Source organism: Tachyglossus aculeatus, chromosome 23 (assembly GCF_015852505.1).
Source record: "Tachyglossus aculeatus isolate mTacAcu1 chromosome 23, mTacAcu1.pri, whole genome shotgun sequence".
In the NCBI taxonomy this organism is placed as follows: Eukaryota; Metazoa; Chordata; class Mammalia; order Monotremata; family Tachyglossidae; genus Tachyglossus; species Tachyglossus aculeatus.
This window is the reverse complement of record NC_052088.1, coordinates 39838919-39856973: the sequence shown is the minus strand read 5'-3', so window position 1 is coordinate 39856973 and position 18055 is coordinate 39838919. Positions and strand designations below refer to the sequence as shown.

General features: G+C 47.6%; 1 protein-coding gene and 1 non-coding gene across 2 annotated transcripts in view; both read left to right on the top strand.

Annotated features, from left to right (window-relative positions):
- Positions 1–18055, top strand: part of IPO11 (importin 11) — a 178806-nt gene that overhangs the window by 99175 nt on the left and 61576 nt on the right. The window contains exons 22-24 of the mRNA XM_038765718.1: positions 371–447; positions 12620–12699; positions 14982–15062. Of these exons, the coding sequence (XP_038621646.1) occupies positions 371–447; positions 12620–12699; positions 14982–15062 (238 nt within the window). The remainder of the gene's footprint in view (positions 1–370; positions 448–12619; positions 12700–14981; positions 15063–18055) is intronic.
- On the top strand, positions 8608–8713 carry LOC119944863. Its single transcript, XR_005456008.1, has one exon. It is a non-coding gene; the product is annotated as a U6 spliceosomal RNA (small nuclear RNA).

Here is an 18055-nt window from a genome sequence, read left to right as displayed (position 1 = left end):
ATGTTATGGGGAGAGTCGCATGTGTCACTCATGTAGCGGGGAAAAAGCTCGAGCTGTGTAAATTCCGAGAAATGGCATTGTAAATTAATTATTGATTAATTCCAAATTACCAGCTTTTCTGGGCTTGTCAGATTAATGAGGCTGAATGAATAGACACATGTCATGGTTTCCTTACTTCTTTGAACTGTTTAAAATATGAAGGCCGTGTTGCTCGAACGCTCCTGATTTAATGTAGTGTGCGCAATTGCCTAGTTGGAGTTACTGTTCATCGATTGGAGGAGATGAAAAGATTTTTCCACCCGTCCCCGGGGCCGGTATGTTTCTCGTGCAAGGCCGGAAATGAGTGTAGACTTCTGCTGTTTCATTCCAGGGTAGTGACCCTGGAGAACAGCCCGTGTCTCACCCCGGAGCTCCTTCGGATCTTTCAGAACATGTCGCCGCTGCTGGGTATGTGTGTGCATTCATTCATTCATTCAGTCGTATTTATTGAGCGCTTACTGTGTGCAGAACACTGGACTAAGCGCTTGGGAAGTCCAAGTCGGCAACATATAGAGACGGCCCCTACCCAACAACGGGCTCACAGTCTAGAAGGGGGAAGCAGACAACAAAACAGAACGTGGAGACAGGTGTCAGAACTGTCAGAATAAATAGAATTATAGCTATATGCACATCATTAATAAAATAGAGTGGTTAATATGTACAAGTAAAATAAATAGAGTAATAAATCTGTACAAATATATACAAGTGCTGTAGGGTGGGGTGGGGCGATGGGGAGGAGGAGAGGAAAAAGGGGGCTCGTTCTGGGAAGGCCTCCTTCACATTTCAACCTCTTGCTGTCCCTTCCCGCAACTACCCCGTAAGTCTGAAAGCTTCTTTCTCGGAGAGTCCCTTCTCCCCATGTACCCTCTTCCTCCTTGCTGGCCCCCGCAACCGTTAGCTCTGCCTGTTTCTTTCTACAGGTGACAGACAATGTGTTTCAACAATTCAAGCGTTTCCTCTGCAGTGCTTTCTACATTTGTGTAGTAGCTCGACCCACTTAGAGTTTGTTCCACGGTCTTTTTGTGCAATGTATTTCATTATCCAAGTTTGAAGAGGTTCAACAGCCCTCCATCGGTTGTCACAATATCCACAGGGTGTGCATTTGGTTTCTGTAAGGTTCTGTTTCTTGGGGAATTTTAGACGTTTGTGTCTGCTCAGGGCTCTTGAAGCTCTGAGGTTCAGGGCCGGGCCTGGTGTTGTGTAGTGGCAGATGGCTCTGTCCTGGATCCTGAGTCCAAATCCCCGTCTGCTGGAACTCTTGGACCATTGCCATAATAGCATCACGACGTGCCAAAACCGGAAAGGAAACGGCACCCAACTCTTTAAGTATCTGGCCCAGAAAACATCTGCCACAGGCTAGAAAAAATAGCAGTGTGTATCTTAATATAATATTAATACTGATGGTATTTGCTAAGTGCCTACTATGTGCCAAGCACTGTTCTAAGCACTAATTTCAGTAGCACCCTAAATTTTCACACACTATTCAAAAATAACACTTAGCTGACATATTTTGAATATTTAAAACAGTGCTTTGCATATAGTAAGCACTTAGCAAATACCATCATTATTATTATTATTACTCTGTACACAATAAGTACTCAATAAATATCATTGATTGATTGTGGGGAGTCTTCCTTGTCTCCTGCAAACCAACAGGGACTTCTGAATGTGACATTCGCACAGTACTCCAGACAACTACTATAATTATACGATATATGATTGTCATCTTATCTCGGAGTTGTGGAGGAAATCTAAGTATTTGCTAAGGGCTTACTATGTGCCAAGCACTGTTCTAAGCGCCGATTTCAGTAGCACCCTAAATTTTCACACTATTCAAAAGTAATACGTGGATGACTTATTGAGGGAATATTTTAACATCATCACCAGTAGCATTTGTTGAGCACCTGCCCTGTGCAGGGCTGTACTGGGCATATTCAGTAGAAAGAAGCCCTTGAAGAGCTGACAGTTGACTGGGGGAGGAGAGCAGACCCAGAATACCAGAAGTGTAGTAATAGCAGTAATAATTGTGGTATTTGCTAAGCACTTCTTATGTGCCAAGCACTGTACTAGGTGCCAGAATAAGTACAAGATAATCAGGGCATGGGGCTGACAATCCAAGTAGGAGGGAACACAGTTATTGAGTCTCTATTTGGCAGATGAGAGAACCAAGGCAAAGGGAAGTCAAGTGACTTGCTCAAGGTCACACAACTGGTACGTGGTGAAACTGGGATTAGATCCCAGGTCCTCTGACTTCTAGGCTCAGGCTCTTTCCAGTAGACCACTCTGCTTCGAGTAGAGAAAGGAGTAAGGGTGAAAACTTAGAAAAAGGATAGAGGCCAAAGCCAGCCCCTGATCCGAAAACGTTGCACAGGTAATTTCCGCCAGACTCACCCACCATCAGCTTTTTGCAGTAAAGTGGGGAGGACCAGAACGAAATGTCACTGGGGCTTGTGGATTCTTTGTCCTGAGAGGTGTCATGAGATCTGGGATCAAGTACTCTGCACACAGTAAACACTCAATAAATACCATTGATCGATTTGATTGATTGACCTGGGCTTGTGCGGCCAAGGTTTTTAGGAAGCAGGGAATGATGATTAGATGATTTTGGAGATTTCCTCCACAACTCCGAGATAAGGTGACAATCATATATCGTATAATTATTGTAGTCGTCTGGAGTAATGTGAGAATGTCACATTCAGAAGTCCTTGTTGGTTTGCAGGAGACAAGAAGGAAAACTCCCCACAATCAATCAATGATATTTATTGAGTACTTATTGTGTACGGAGTAATAGTAATAATAATAATGATGGCATTTATTAAGCACTTACTATGTGCAAAAAGCACTGTTCTATGTGCTGTGGAGGTTACAAGGTGATCAGGTTGTCCCACGGGGGGCTCACAGTCTTAATCCCCATTTGACAGTTGAGGTAACTGAGGCCCAGAGAAGTGAAGTGACTTGCCCAAAGTCACACAGCTGGCAATTGGCGGAGTTGGGATTTGAACCCATGACCTCTGACTCCAGAACCGGGGCTCTTTCCACCGAGCCAGAGTACTGTACTAAGCACTTGGGAGAGTACAGTATAACAGAGTTGGTAGACATATTCCCTGTCCACAGTGAGCTTGCAGTCTACAGGTGGAGACAGACATTATTATAAAAAAAAATTTACAGGTATGGACATAAGTGCCGTGGGGCTGAGGGAGGGGTGAATAAAGAGTGCAAATCCAAGTGTGAGAGTGGCACAGAAGGGAGTGTGAGAAGAGGAAATGACGGCTTAGCCAGGGAAGGCCTCCTGGAGGAGATGTGCTTTTGAGGGGGGGGAGTGATCATCTGCGGCATATGAAGAGGGAGAACATTCCAGGCCAGAGGCAGGATGTGGCTGAGAAGAAGGCAGCAAGATTCATGAGATCTAGATACAATGTGTAGAGGAGTGAAGAGTGTGGACCGGATTAGAATAAGAAAGCAGCGAGATAAGGTAGGTGGGGGCAAGGTGATCAAGCCTTTAAAGCCAGGGAAAATGAGTTTCTGTTTGATGCGGAGGTGGCTGGGCAACCCCTGGAGGTTTTTGAGGAGCTAGGAACACGGACTGAAAGTTTCTGTAGAAAAATGATCCGGGCAGCAGAGTGAAGTACGGACTGGAGTGGGGAGAGACAGGAGGCGGGGAGGTGAATGAAGAGTCTGATATAATAATCGTGACAGTTACACCGTGTACCCCCAGCGTCATCTCTCAACCTTTGGGAGTAGAGCTGACTTAGAAAAGTCAGGTGAATGGGCTCACATTAGGCTGAACCTCTAGGCTGTGAGCTAGAGATGGTGGGCAGGGAATTTCACTGTTTATGGTTGAATTGTGCTTTCCTAAGTGCTCTGCGCACAGTAAGCACTTAATAAATACGAGTGAATGAATGAATGAATGAATAAAGAAAGGGAATCCAAGTGTGGACTGATTCAAGTCTGCATTTTTCCCCTGATGGGAAACTGGATGCAGGTTTTTGCCTAATCCGAGTCCTTATTCAGAACAACAGTGTAACAAAGGGCTCTGGAACATGGACTGATAGGATCCTCCCGTCATCTCTAGCACTTACGGAGCTAGCCTCCTGAGTGCAGAGCCAGGTACTCACCCTTGAGAACCGCCCAGGAGGAGCAAAGTCCCTGCCCTTGAGGGCTGTAAAGGCCATTGGGGAGGACAAGCTGCTGAACACATAACGGGTTCAAGAATAAGAGCAGGCCCAAGTGGTAAAAGTCAAGCAGAATCAATCAATCAATCAATCGTATTTATTGAGCGCTTACTATTTGCAGAGCACTGTACTAAGCGCTTGGGAAGTACAGATTGGCAACACATAGAGACAGTCCCTACCCAACAGTGGGCTCACAGTCTAAAAGGGGGAGACAGAGAACAGAACCAAACATACCAACAAAATAAAATAAATAGGATAGAAATGTACAAGTAAAATAAATAAATAAATAAATAAATAAAGAGTAATAAATATGTACAACCATATATACATATATACAGGTGCTGTGGGGAAGGGAAGGAGGTAAGATGGGGGGATGGAGAGGGGGGCGAGGGGGAGAGGAAGGAAGGGGCTCAGTCTGGGAAGGCCTCCTGGAGGAGGTGAGCTCTCAGCAGGGCCTTGAAGGGAGGAAGAGAGCTAGCTTGGCGGATGGGCAGAGGGAGGGCATTCCAGGCCCGGGGGAGGACGTGGGCCGGGGGTCGATGGCGGGACAGGCGAGAATGAGGTACAGTGAGGAGATTAGCGGTGGAGGAGCGGAGGGTGCGGGCTGGGCAGTAGAAGGAGAGAAGGCAGGTGAGGTAGGAGGGGGCGAGGTGATGGAGAGCCTTGAAGCCCAGGGTGAGCAGAAGTAATTAAGTTGATCATCAAGTCCATAGATGTCAAATGAATGAATAGAAATGCCTTTTTCTGGAGAACATGACCAGCCCTGGCCTCCCCGAGCCCAGAGCAGAGGCGTCCACTCCACGGGGCCACACCACCCTCTGGGCTGGGCTTCCAGCCTTGCCCATCCCTGGTCTCTGACCAGAACTGGGAGCATTTTTGATCAGGCTTGGAGAGATCCAAAATAATGGCCTTCTGGCACCTTAATTCTTTGAAGCCTACTTCTTCCCCACCCCCAGTCCTAAAGCCCCTAACCCCCTTTCACCCCACACTTCCGCTAAAGAGTAGGCACCCCGGATCTCGAGCCCAGTTTTAAGTACATTCTGTATGCCCTGTGGTCTGTGCGCCGTCCACCCATCCTGTCCATCGAGAAGCGCAGACTCCACTCTGCCACCTTCCACCAGGGCACGGCCAACTTATTCCAAATCTCTGATGCGTGGAATTGGGGTGTTAGTGTGGTTCTTTACAGCGTTGTAGGCTCAGGGCAGGTGGCCGCTGAGAACCAAAGGAGAAGAGTGTTGCCTCTGTTTTCCTTTTCTGTAGTCCAGCTTGGGTTTGGTCTATGGGAGAGGTGCAAAGTTGTAAAGTGAAGGTTATATGCATGGAGGTGCTCCTACCTAATTCTCATCACCTGCAGCTCTGGGAGGCCGGTAGTGGGGAAAACTGTCTACAAAATTCGTCAAGCAGCCCAGAAGGAAAATGCAGTTTCCTCCCTCCTGCAGATGCCCCTCCACACCCCCCCCCACAATCGACTTACACATACACCAACAAAAACTAGGCTGATTTGGGAAGGCTCCTGCAGCATCCTGTAGCTTTGTCCTTCTCTTCCACTCTGGTGGCCCTTGGGACAAGATTGGGTGGGAAACGTGGTGATCTGTCTCTTCTTCCCCATACCCAAAGTGTAGAGTCAGTTAAGGGAGGGAGGGAGAGAGAGAGAGAGAATGAGAATGAATATAAACAAGAATATGCATAGTCCGTAAGCAGTGTCCATTTTAGGAAGCACTGCCCTTAACTGCTTGACAAAGCGCCAGTTTTTTAAAGGAATTGTGAAAATCCTGAGCCCCCGAATTCCCCTAACCTAGTGGTTTCCATAACACGGTGCCTTCCAGGATTGCTGTTGATGTGGGTTTTTGTTGTTGTTTTTTAAATAGTATTTGTTAAGTGCTTACTATGTGCCAGGCTATGTACTAAGTGCTGGCTTAGATATGAGATAATAATAATAAAAATGGCATTTATTAAGCGCTTACTATGTGCAAAGCACTGTTTTAAACGCTGATAATCAGGTCGAGCGCGGTCCCTGTCCCCCATAAGGCTCGCAGTCTTAGTCCTCATTTTACAGATGAGGTAACTGAGGCACAGAGAAGTGAAGTGACTTGCCCAAGGTCACAGCAGACAAGTGGGAGAACCGGGATTAGAGCCCAGGTCCTGCTGAATCCTAGGCCCAGGTCTATCCACTAGGCCACACTACTTAATAATTCCGGGATTCGTTAAGCGCTTGCTATGTGCCAGGCACTGCACTAAGCGCTGGGGTAGATACCAGCAAATTGGGTTGGACCAGAGTCCCTGTCCCACATGGGCTCACGGTCTTAACCCCTGTTTTACAGATGAGGTAACTGAGGCACAGAGAAATTAAGTGACTGGTCCAAGGTCACACAGCAGGTTAGTGGTGAACCTGGGATTAGAACCCATGTCCTCTTACTCCCAAGCCCATACTCTTTCCACTAGTCCACACTGCTACTTCTTGTGGTAGAACAGGCTTTCCTCACCCTTTCAGATTGGCCAGAAAACAGGAATTCAAACTCAGATGAGGCGCTGACTGCCTCCCACCCGGAGTAATAATAACAATAGTCCTTGTGTTATTCGTTAAGCGCCTTCCTATGTGCCAAGCACTATATTAACTCCTGGGGTAGATAGGAGATAAACAGGTCGGACACAGTCCAAACAGAAGGGAAAACAGGCATTGAGTCCCCATTTTGCCGAAGAGGAAGCCGAGGCCCGGACAAGTTAAGTGACTGGCCCAAGGTCAAACGGCAGGCAGGTGGCCGAGCCAGGGTTAAAAGCTGACGTGGGTGTCCTGCGATTGTCTTTTAAAGGCAGGAATTGGCCTCAAGACCCCTCACTCCTCCTCAGCTGCCCCTCCTCCCGCTGTAGAAAAGAGGGCAGAGAACGGGCATCTGTTTGCATTGCTCGATCCGATTGCTGTTATGAAGCAATTATCTGGGTGTCATATGGCTGTCAGATTCAATCAGTCACCAGTGACCTTTCCGCGTCTTTCTTCGGCTCAGCGAAGGAAGCAGCGAGGCAGAGAGTCGTCAGCGCGAGCCGACGGCAGAAACGGAAGGTTTCTTCGGGAAGGGACGGCTCTCGGCCGTGGTGGAGGGCCCGCCCCGAGACGGAAAGCGGCGTGGCGTGGTGGATGGAGTGGGGAGGCTGAAGGTCGTGGGTTCTAATCAAATCCCTCACTTGTCTGCTGTGTGGCCGTGGATGAGTCACTTCCCTTTTAGACTGTGAGCCCACTGTTGGGTAGGGACCGTCTATATGTTGCCAACTTCAGTGCTCTGCCCACAGTGAGCGCTCAATAAATACGATTGATTGATTGATTCCCTTCTCTGGGCCCCAGTTACCTCATCTGTAAAATGGGGATCGAAGCTGCGAGCCCCACGTAGAGCAGGGACTGTGTCCAACCTGATTTGCATGTCCGTGCCCCAGTGCTTAATCAATCAATCAATCATATTTATTGAGCGCTTACTGTGTGCACAGCACTGTACTAAGCGCTTGGGAAGTACAAGTTGGCAACATGTAGAGACGGTCCCTACCCAACAGTGGGCTCACAGTCTAGAAGTACAGCTTAAATACGGTGACTGGTACATAGTGCGGCTCAGTGGAAAGAGCCCGGGCTTTGGAGTCAGAGGTCGTGGGTTCGAATGCCCGCTCTGACCAGTTGTCAGCTGTGTGACTTTGGACAATCTGTGTGCCTCAGTTCCCTCATCTGTAAGATGGGGATTAAGACTGTGAACCCCCCTTGGGACAACCTGATCTCTTTGTAACCTCCCCAGCGCTTAGAACAGTGCTTTGCACACAGTAAGTGCTTAATAAATGCCATTATTATTATTAAATACTATTATCGTTAATATTATTACTATTTTTCTCACTGTTGAGCTTTGCCCATGGGCTGGGTGCCTGAGGAAGGCCTGAGGCTCGGCAGCACTTGTCAGCGGGGGCAGGTAGCGTTTCCCTGGTAATGGGGCTTGGTTATTTTTGTGTGAAAGTGGGGTCCTCTGCCCCCCTGCATGAGTCTCCCCACTCTGCAGGTCTTGGGGCTCCCACTGCCCAACGGAGGGTGCTGGAGACGGGCGCAGCCGGGCGGAGGGGGCCGGGGCCGGAGTCCGGCCCGAACTCGAGGTAGCCAGCCAGAAGAGTGGCGTTGGTGGAGCGGGGTCAATCAATCAATCAATCAATCGCATTTATTGAGCGCTTACTGTGTGCAGAGCACAGTGCCGGGCTCCTCCTCCCCCTGCTCACATCTCCTCATCTCATTAGCCCGCTACGCCGGCCGTCACGTCACCTTCCCGGCCCTTTCTGCTGGGGTTCGAAGGAGGACCTGAAGGCTAATTGTCTGGCCCTGTCCGCCTGGGATACCCTTTACGGAGGAACAAAGAGGCAGCCAGGGATTCCGGGTCTGCTCCCCCAGCTTCCCGTCAGCACATTCACTAAAATTGGAACGATGCAGAGGAGATTAGCATGGCCCCTGCGCGAGGATGACACGCAAATTCGTGAAGTGTTTAGAGAAGCAGCATGGCTCAGTGGAAAGAGCACGGGCTTTGGAGTCAGAGGTCATGGGTTCAAATCCCGGCTCTGCCAATTGTCAGCTGTGTGACTTTGGGCAAGTCACTTCGCTTCTCTGGGCCTCAGTTCCCTCGTCTGTAAAATGGAAATGAAGACTGTTAGCCCCCAACCTGATCACCTTGTAACCTCCCCAGCACAGAGAACAGTGCTTTGCACATAGTCGGCGCTTAATAAATGCCATCATTATTATTATTAGTAGTAGTAGCCCATCTTTCCTCTCCGTCTCCCTCCCGAGGATGTGATCTCCAGCTGTAAGCCGAGTGGAGTCTTTGAGAAAAACTTACCGAACCGTGTGTGACCAGTCGTGTTTGAGAACATCAGTGATTCTTTTGGCACTGTTGGAGAAATTACCCCTTTCCAGCTGAGTAGATATTCATTTGAATGTGTTTGAGCCTGAAACGAAATAAAGAATTCCGTCTAAAATGAGACTGGTCCGGCTCTTCATCACTCAGAAGGGCAAACCCCTGTGATTTTCATTAGGGATTCTCATGTCAATAACCGCAGGTGCTGTTCCCGTCCCCGCCCCATCTCCAAATGGGTCTGACTCATCCGGTTTTCGCTTATTGTACCGGACAGAGGGAGCGGAGTCCTGGGCGGTACCCGTTGGCACGAGGAACACCCCCTGCTGAGCTGGGAAAGAGCATCCTCTGCTCCATGTTGTCCGCTGCTCCGTGTTCTCTGCCACTGTATGTTCCCAGCTCTGACAGACAGTGCATCCCGATGGGTCTTGAGGGCACCCCTTCTTCCATGTTGTCTCCTGGCCTCCTCATTCTTCACCCCTGGGCCGGGCAGATCGGTGGGCCCACAAGTGCCGTGCTCCTCCCTGGCTGGCAATGGTCAGTGCTACACTCAGTACCCAGCCGTGTGCTGGCCTCATTTTTCTCTAAACCAGGGAACGCCGCTGCCCCTCCCGTCCCCTGCCCCGCTCACTTCCTTCCCCTCTTCACTTGCTGCCTGACATGCTGCCCTTCTCCTGCCCCCAGCCCCCAATGCTGTGTGGGCCAAGGGCAGGGAGAGAAAGCCATCGGCGTGTGGGGACATGGAGTTGAGGAGACACAGAGTCTCCCTCAAAGGGGCAAAGAATGCCACAGAGGGCAGTGGGGCACTGGCACAAAGTTGGAGTAATCCAGGTCTATAGGATGGAGAGTTAGTGGACAATGAGGGTGAGAGCCCCTCCTTTCTGCCTCCCCTCTTCCCCTTCCCAACTCACTGCTGCTCACTGTCCTCACCTGTCCCTCCTTTCACCATCTTCCGCTTCCTCACTTCTTGCACTTTTCTCGTTTTCTGCCCTCCCCTCTGCTCCTCATCGGGCCTGTTGAGCGCCCACCCTTCTGCTCGCTGATCATGGAGTGCATGGTACAAACCAGGACCCCCGTCCCCTCCGCGCCCTAGCATTATGGAGCCGATGGAGGCCGTGGCCACGGACCCCCCACAGCCGCAGGGAGATTTCCCCCATCCTGTCTGCCACTCTTGGGAAAACTCTGATACTGCTGTTGGCTGATTGATCGGTGGCCACCACACTCCCATTCCACCCCACCAGCATTCAGAAGGACACAGTTCCCTTCCCCATATGCTCCATGCATGGTCTTCACTGGCCTACAGATGATCCAGGCTCCACAATCAAGCCATCAATCATTCAGAGGTTCTTCTAGACTGTGAGCCCACTGTTGGGTAGGGACTGTCTCTATATGTTGCCAGCTTGTACTTCCCAAGCGCTTAGTACAGTGCTCTGCACACAGTAAGTGCTCAATAAATATGATTGATTTATTGCTGACCTCCCTGCCTCTTGTCTCTCCCCACTCATTCATTCATTCAGTCGTATTTATTGAGTTCTTACTGTGTGCAGAGCACTGTACTAAGCACTTGGGAAGCCCAAGTCGGCAACATATAGAGACGGTCCCTACTGTACAGCAGGCTCACAGTCTAGAAGGGGGAGACAGACAACAAAACAAAACATACTAACAAAATAAAATAAACAGAATAGCAAATATGTACAGGTAAAATAAATATATACAAACATATATACAGGTGCTGTGGGGAGGGGAAGGAGGTAGGGCGGGGGGAGGAGGAGGAGGGGGCTCAGTCTGGGAAGGCCTCATGGAGGAGGTAGTCCTCCAGTCCATACTTCACCTTGCTGCTCAGATCATTTTTCTAGAAAGACGTTCAGTCCATGTTTCCCCACTCCTCAAGAACCTCCAGTGGTTGCCCATCCATCTCGGCATCAAATAGAAACTTCTTACCGTAACACACAATTACCTTGCCCCCTCCTACGTCACCTTTCCCCTCTCCTACTTCAACCCAGCCCATATTCTTCATTCCTCTAATGCCAACCTTCTCACTGTACCTCAATCTCGTCTGTCTCGTTGCCAACCTCTCGCCCACCTCCTGCCTCTGGCCTGGAATGCCCTCCCTCTTCATATCTAACAGACAGTTATCCTCCTCACCTTCGAAGCCTTATTGAAGGCATATCCCCAAGAGGCCTTCCCTGACTAAGCCCTCATTTCCTTTTCTTCCCATTCCCTTCTGCTCCCTTTATTCACCACCTTCCTCAGCCCCACAGCACTTAAGTACATAACTGTAGTTTATTTATTTACATTAATGTCTGCCTCCCCCTGTAGACTGTAAGCAAACTGTGGGCAGGGAATGTCTGTTATACTCTCTCAAGGGCTTAGTACAGTGCTCACAGTAAGCACCCAATAAATGTGATTGCTTGATTGATTTATGGAGGCACATCTCCAAGAGGCCTTCCCTGACTAAGCCCTCATTTCCTTTTCTTCCCATTCCCTTCTGCTCCCTTTATTCACCACCTTCCTCAGCCCCACAGCACTTATGTACATAACTGTAGTTTATTTATTTACATTAATGTCTGCCTCCCCCTGTAGACTGTAAGCAAATTGTAGGCAGGGAATGTCTGTTATGTTGTACTCTCCCAAGTGCTTAGTACAGTGCTCACAGTAAGCACTCAATAAATGCGATTGATTTATGGAGGCACATCTCCAAGAGGCCTTCCCTGGCTAAGCCCTCGTTTCCTTTTCTTCCCATTCCCTTCTGCTCCCTTTAATCACCACCTTCCTCAGCCCCACAGCACTTAAGTACATAACTGTAGTTTATTTATTTACATTAATGTCTGCCTCCCCCTGTAGACTGTAAGCAAATTGTGGGCAGGGAATATCTGTTATATTGTCCTCTCCCAAGTGCTTAGTACATTGATCACAGTAAGCGCTCAGAAAATGCGATTGCTCGATTGATTTATGGACCATTTGCTGTGTGCAGAGCACTGTAGTAAGTGCTTGGGAGAGTACAAAAATAGATTTGGTAGCCCACAAGGAGCTTACAGTCTAGAGGGGGAGATAGTAAAATTACAAATAAGGGCAAGTTAAAGGATCTGGAAATAAGTGCTGTGGGGTTGGGCATGGGGCAAGTATCAGGTGCTTAAGGGGTACACGAGAAGCAGCGTGGATCAGTGGAAAAAGCACGGGCTTTGGAGTCAGAGGTCATGCGTTCAAATCCCGGCTCTGCCAATTGTCAGCTGTGTGACTTTGGGCAAGTCATGTAACTTCTCTGGGCCTCAGTTCCCTCATCTGTAAAATGGGGATTAAGACTGTGAGCCCCCAGTGGGACAACCTGATTACCCTGTACCCCCCCAGTGCTTAGAACAGTCCTTTGCATTTAGTAAGCTCTTAAGAAATACCATCATTATTATTGTTGTTATTATTATCTAAGTTCATTGGTCGTGCTCCTGGAGGGAGCAGCTGCTTTTCCAGGGGTAAATGCTGTACCCATCCATGCTGCCTGGGTTCCCATGCCCGTTGACTGATGCATCTGAAATTAATTTATTCTTGCAGAACTCAGTTCAGAAAACCTCAGAACCTGCTTTAAGATCATCAATGGTTACATTTTTTTGTCATCGACTGAATTTTTACAGGTATGTAGCCATTATCTTTGCTTTGACTCAAATCTGGACTGTAATCCTCCTGATTTAATTTTCCCCAAGTCAGTAAGTCATTTTAAAAGCCCAGGCACAAAGGTGCCTTTAGAGTGGAAGTAATGTTCTTCAAGGTATATAAGGTCCTAGAGGTGATTTTTGGTGCATTTCCTCATTCATTCATGCATTCAGTCGTATGAGCATCTCCCCCTCGTCTCCCCCTCATCCCCCTCTCCCTCCCCCCATCTTACCTCCTTCCCTTCCCCACAGCACCTGTATATATGTATATATGTTTGTACATATTTATTACTCTATTTATTTATTTTACTTGTACATATCTATTCTATTTTATTTTGTTAGTATGTTTGGTTTTGTTCTCTGTCTCCCCCTTTTAGACTGTGAGCCCACTGTTGGGTAGGGACTGTCTCTATATGTTGCCAATTTGGACTACCCAAGCGCTTAGTACAGTGCTCTGCACATAGTAAGCGCTCAATAAATACGATTGATGATGGTGATGATGATGATGAGCATACTGTGTGCTGAGCACTGTACTAGGCTCTTGGGAAGTACAATTCAGCGACAAATAGAGACAATCCCTGCCCACAACGGGCTCACTGTTTAGAAGGGGGGAGACAGACGTCAAAACAAGTAAACTGGCATCAGTAGCATTATTTTAAATAAAAAGAATTATAGACATATACACATCATTAATAAAAGTCAGTATAAATCTGTACATATACACACAAGTGCTGTGCCCCTGCTCTCTATTGAGACAGACTTAAATTTGGTTGGTGGGGGAGTAGAATTATAGACGTATACACATCATTAATAAAAGTCAGTATAAATCTGTACATATACACACAAGTGCTGTGCCCCTGCTCTCTATTGAGACAGACTTAAATTTGGTTAGGGGGCGGGGAGTAGAATTATAGACATATACACATCATTAATAAAAGTCAGTATAAATCTGTACATATACACACAAGTGCTGTGCCCCTGCTCTCTATTGAGACAGACTTAAATTTGGTTGGGGGGGAGTAGGGGTCATCATCATCATCATCATCAATCATATTTATTGAGCACTTACAATGTGCAGAGCACTGTACTAAGCGCTTGGGAAGTACAAATTGGCAACATATAGAGACAGTTCCTACCCAACAGTGGGCTCACAGTCTAAAAGGGGGAGATAGAGAACAAAACCAAACATACTAACAAAATAAAATAAATAGAACAGATATGTACAAGTAAAATAAATAAATAAATAGAGTAATAAATATACTCAGTATATCAGGGTCAGTATTATTGAGCTTGAGGGAATGCTAGGGATGGCGATGCATCCTGGATAATTGAGAAATCAATCCATCAATCAAGTTGCTTGAGTTTAGAAGATGCCCTGTGCATAAAAGTAAACGATCACTCCCGCCACTGATTGTTTTTCAGGTAATGTGTCTGGGGTTTTTTGAAACACGGTATCCATGAATAGGAATTAGAGTAGAAAGATTTGTGCCGTCAGTTGTGTCCATCTCTCCCATTAGACTGTATACGCTCCCTGAGGGCAAGAATTGTTCTTGTACTCTCGTGTTCACACATTGCTGTTCACACAGTAGGTAATAATAATAATAATTCATTCAATCGTATTTATTGAGTGCTTACTGTGTGCAGAGCACTGTACTAAGTGCTTGGGAAGTACAAGTTGGCAGCATATAGAGACGGTCCCTACCCAATAGTGGGCTCACAAGTCTATAAAGGGGGACAGAGAACAAAACAAAACATATTAACAAAATAAAATAAATAGAATAAATATGTACAAGTAAAATAAATAGATTAATAAATACGTACAAGCATATATACATATATACAGGTGCTGTGGGTAGGGGAAGCAGGATAATGATGGCATTTATTAAGCACTTACTATGTGCAAAGCACCGTTCTAAGCGCTGGGGAGGTTACAAGGTGATCAGGTTGTCCCACGGGGGGCTCACAGTCTTAATCCCCATTTTACAGATGAGGGAAATGAGGCCCAGAGAAGTGAAGTGACTTGCCCAAAGTCACACAGCTGACACTTGGCGGAGCTGGGATTTGAACCCATGACCTCTGACTCCAAAGCCCGGGCTCTCAATACACCGTCCTGTAAAAGGAAGGGGACTCAGTTTGTGTAGGAAGCGTATTGGGGTGAGGGCCGAGTCAAGGCAGTCTTAGAAGGCAGGGCAGGCTCGCCCGACCCCTGTTTGACATTGCACACCCCAATGGAATCGAGATCTGCTGTGACGTTTGAATTTCAGACCTATGCAGCAGGCCTGTGTCAGTCCTTCTGTGAGCTGCTGAAAGAAATTACCACCGAGGGGCAAGTTCAAGTGCTCAAGGTAACGTCTCATCTTTAATACGAATCTCCCTGATATCCGGGAAGGAGGCGGGCGGTGGGGGCAGTTGCTATAGGGCAGCTGCAGCCCTAGTCAACTTCTGGTTTGGGACACCAGGCTGGCTGGGTCTGTTTGTCATTTCTGGTCCCGCAGGCTCCAACCGAGTCTCACGCTGCTTGTCCCAACCCCTGATGGATCCATAGAGTTCACCAAGCTAGCTTCCCCCTCCTACCTCACCGAGCTACTCCCCTACAACCCAGCCTGCACACTTTGCTTCTCTTGTGTTAATCTTTTCACTGTGCCTCAGTCTCGCCTGTCTCGTCGCCAACCCCTGGCCTACATCCTGTCTCTGGCCTGGGAACGCTCTCCCTCCTCCAGTCTGCCAGACAATTACTCTTCCCCCTCCTTCAAAGCCTTATCGAAGGCACATCTCCTCCATGAGGCCTTCCCAGACTAGGCCCCACCTATCCTCTTCTTCCGCTCCCTTCTGCATCACCCTGACTTGCTCCCTTTGTTCTCCTCCCCCCGCCCCCACCAGCACTTATGTACATATCTACATATGTACATTCCCCCTTCTAGACTGTGAGCCCGCTGTTGGGGAGGGACCGTCTCTATATGTTGCCAACTTGTACTTCCCAAGCGCTTAGTACAGTGCTGTGCACACAGTAAGTGCTCAATAAATATGATTGAATGAATGAATGAATATCTGTAATGAATTTATCTGTATTGATGTCTGTCTTTCCTCCCTAAACTGTAAGCTCGCTATGGGCAGGGAATGTATCTGGTTATTGTTGTATTATACTTTCCCAAGCGCTTGGTACAGTGCTCTGCATGCAAAAAGCACTCAATAAATATGATTGAATGAATATAAAGCCCCTTTATAGCCCTCTTTGGGTCTTTTCCTTGGTAGGGTTATTATTATTAATAATAATAATAATAACGATGATGGCATTTATTAAGCACTTACTATGTGCAAAGCACTGTTCTAAGTGCTGGGGAGGTTACAACGTGATCAGGTTGTCCCATGGGGGCTCACAGTCTTAATCCCCATTTTGCAGATGGGGTCACTGAGGCCCAGAGAATAATAATAATGATAGCATTTATTAAGCGCTTACTATGTGCAAAGCACTGTCCTAAGTGCTGGAGAGGTTACAACGTGATCAGGTTGTCCCGTGGGGGCTCACAGTCTTAATCCCCATTTTACAGATGAGGTCACTGAGGCCCAGAGAAGTTACGTGATTTGCCCAAAGTCCCACAGCTGACAATTGGTGGAGCCGGGATTTGAACCCATGACCTCTGACTACAAAGCCTGGGCTCTTTCCACTGAGCCAGGCTGCTTCTCTTGATTTTAACTGAGTTTGATTTTATTGATTTTAATGCTGGTATATCTTTCTTGAGGTGGGTGTTTAAGCTCCTCCTTTCCCCTCATGGAGTTTGAAGGGGTTATGTAAAATGATTAGGGTTTACATCTCTTTTTGTCTGCTAGCTTGGGGGCTTTTGGCTGACTAGGATGCGAAATACAATCCTTGGAGGTTTGAGCCTTGTATTTACCTGGGACACAAAATCTTTCATTTACTGGTTCACATCTGCTGCTGATTGATCAGCCAGCTATATTTAGGGTCCTTTCAGTCACTTTTTAAGCACTTTGACCAGAGTAATCTCGGTCAGTTCTGGGGGTTTTGGCATGCACTTGACATGATTCCCTGTGGGAGATTAGGATTTGCTGAGCGTGCTTGCTCAATACACTATTATCATGGAACCAATTAAGAGTGCAGACCAGAGAATGGTAATTATGTCCAAACCAACAATTCACCTCATTTAGAGGTGGCTAGAGTAGATATAGTGGAACCAATTCATTACAATTGAACCCGGCTCTGTAAATTGTGAGTTTTTGCAGGCCTTCCAGTTCAGGGCAGTCTAAAAGATTTCTGAGGGACTCGGTTTAGCTGGAAAACTCATAAAATTTACAAGTTCCCTTCAGAGACGTAAAAACAGGAAGCGTTGGCACTTGAAATGGGTCCACTGGGGCGGGAGAGCGGAGAGATTTGCCCTGCAGTGCAGATGTTGAGCTAATCATGGGTTATTGCTGTCACCATTTGAAAAACAGTTTCCTTCACTAGATGCTCTGTTTTCCTTTTCAAGACTCGGTGACACCCAACACTCAAGCCTTTCAAACCTCCGTTTGTAGCCAGAGGGTGAAGAGCTAAGGTCTTTGTTAGTTGGTAAAGCAACTCAACTCCTCCTGTCTAGACTGTCAGCCCCAGGACGGACAGAAGATGGTCTGAAAACTACAATAACACCCTGATTTTAGACTGAGCCCACTGTTGGGTAGGGACTGTCTCTATATGTTGCCAATTTGTACTTCCCAAGCGCTTAGTACAGTGCTCTGCACACAGTAAGTGCTCAATAAATATGATTGATGATGATTTTCACTCAGTGGGCGAATGGAAGTGAGAACAAGGTCCCAGCCATCAAGCAGTGGCATTTATTAATAATAATGGTGGCATTTGTTAAGCACTTACTATGTGCAAAGCACTGTTCTAAGCGCTGGGGGGGATACAAGGTGATCACGTTGTCCCACGTGGGGTTCACGGTCTCAATCCCCATTTTACAGGCGAGGTAACTGAGGCTCAGAGAAGTTAAGTGACTTGCCCAAGGTCACACAGCAGACATGTGGCGGAGCCGGGATTAGAACCCAGGACCTCTGACTGCCAAGCCCGGGCTCTTTCCACTGAGCCACGCTGCTTCTCTTAGCGGAGCACTGTCCAAAGCAGCTTGGGAAAGTACAGTATAACAGGGTTGGGAGTCACGTTCCAGAGCAGGTGTTTCATCCCCATGTCACGGATCAGTCAGTCAATTAATCGTGTTTATTGAGCGCTTACTGTGTGCAGAGAACTGTACTGAGCAGTAGGGAGAGTGCAATAAAAGAGTTGATAGCCCCGTTCCCTGCCTGCAAATAGCTGGCAGTCTGCCATTCCTCCAGCTTCGAGTCTATC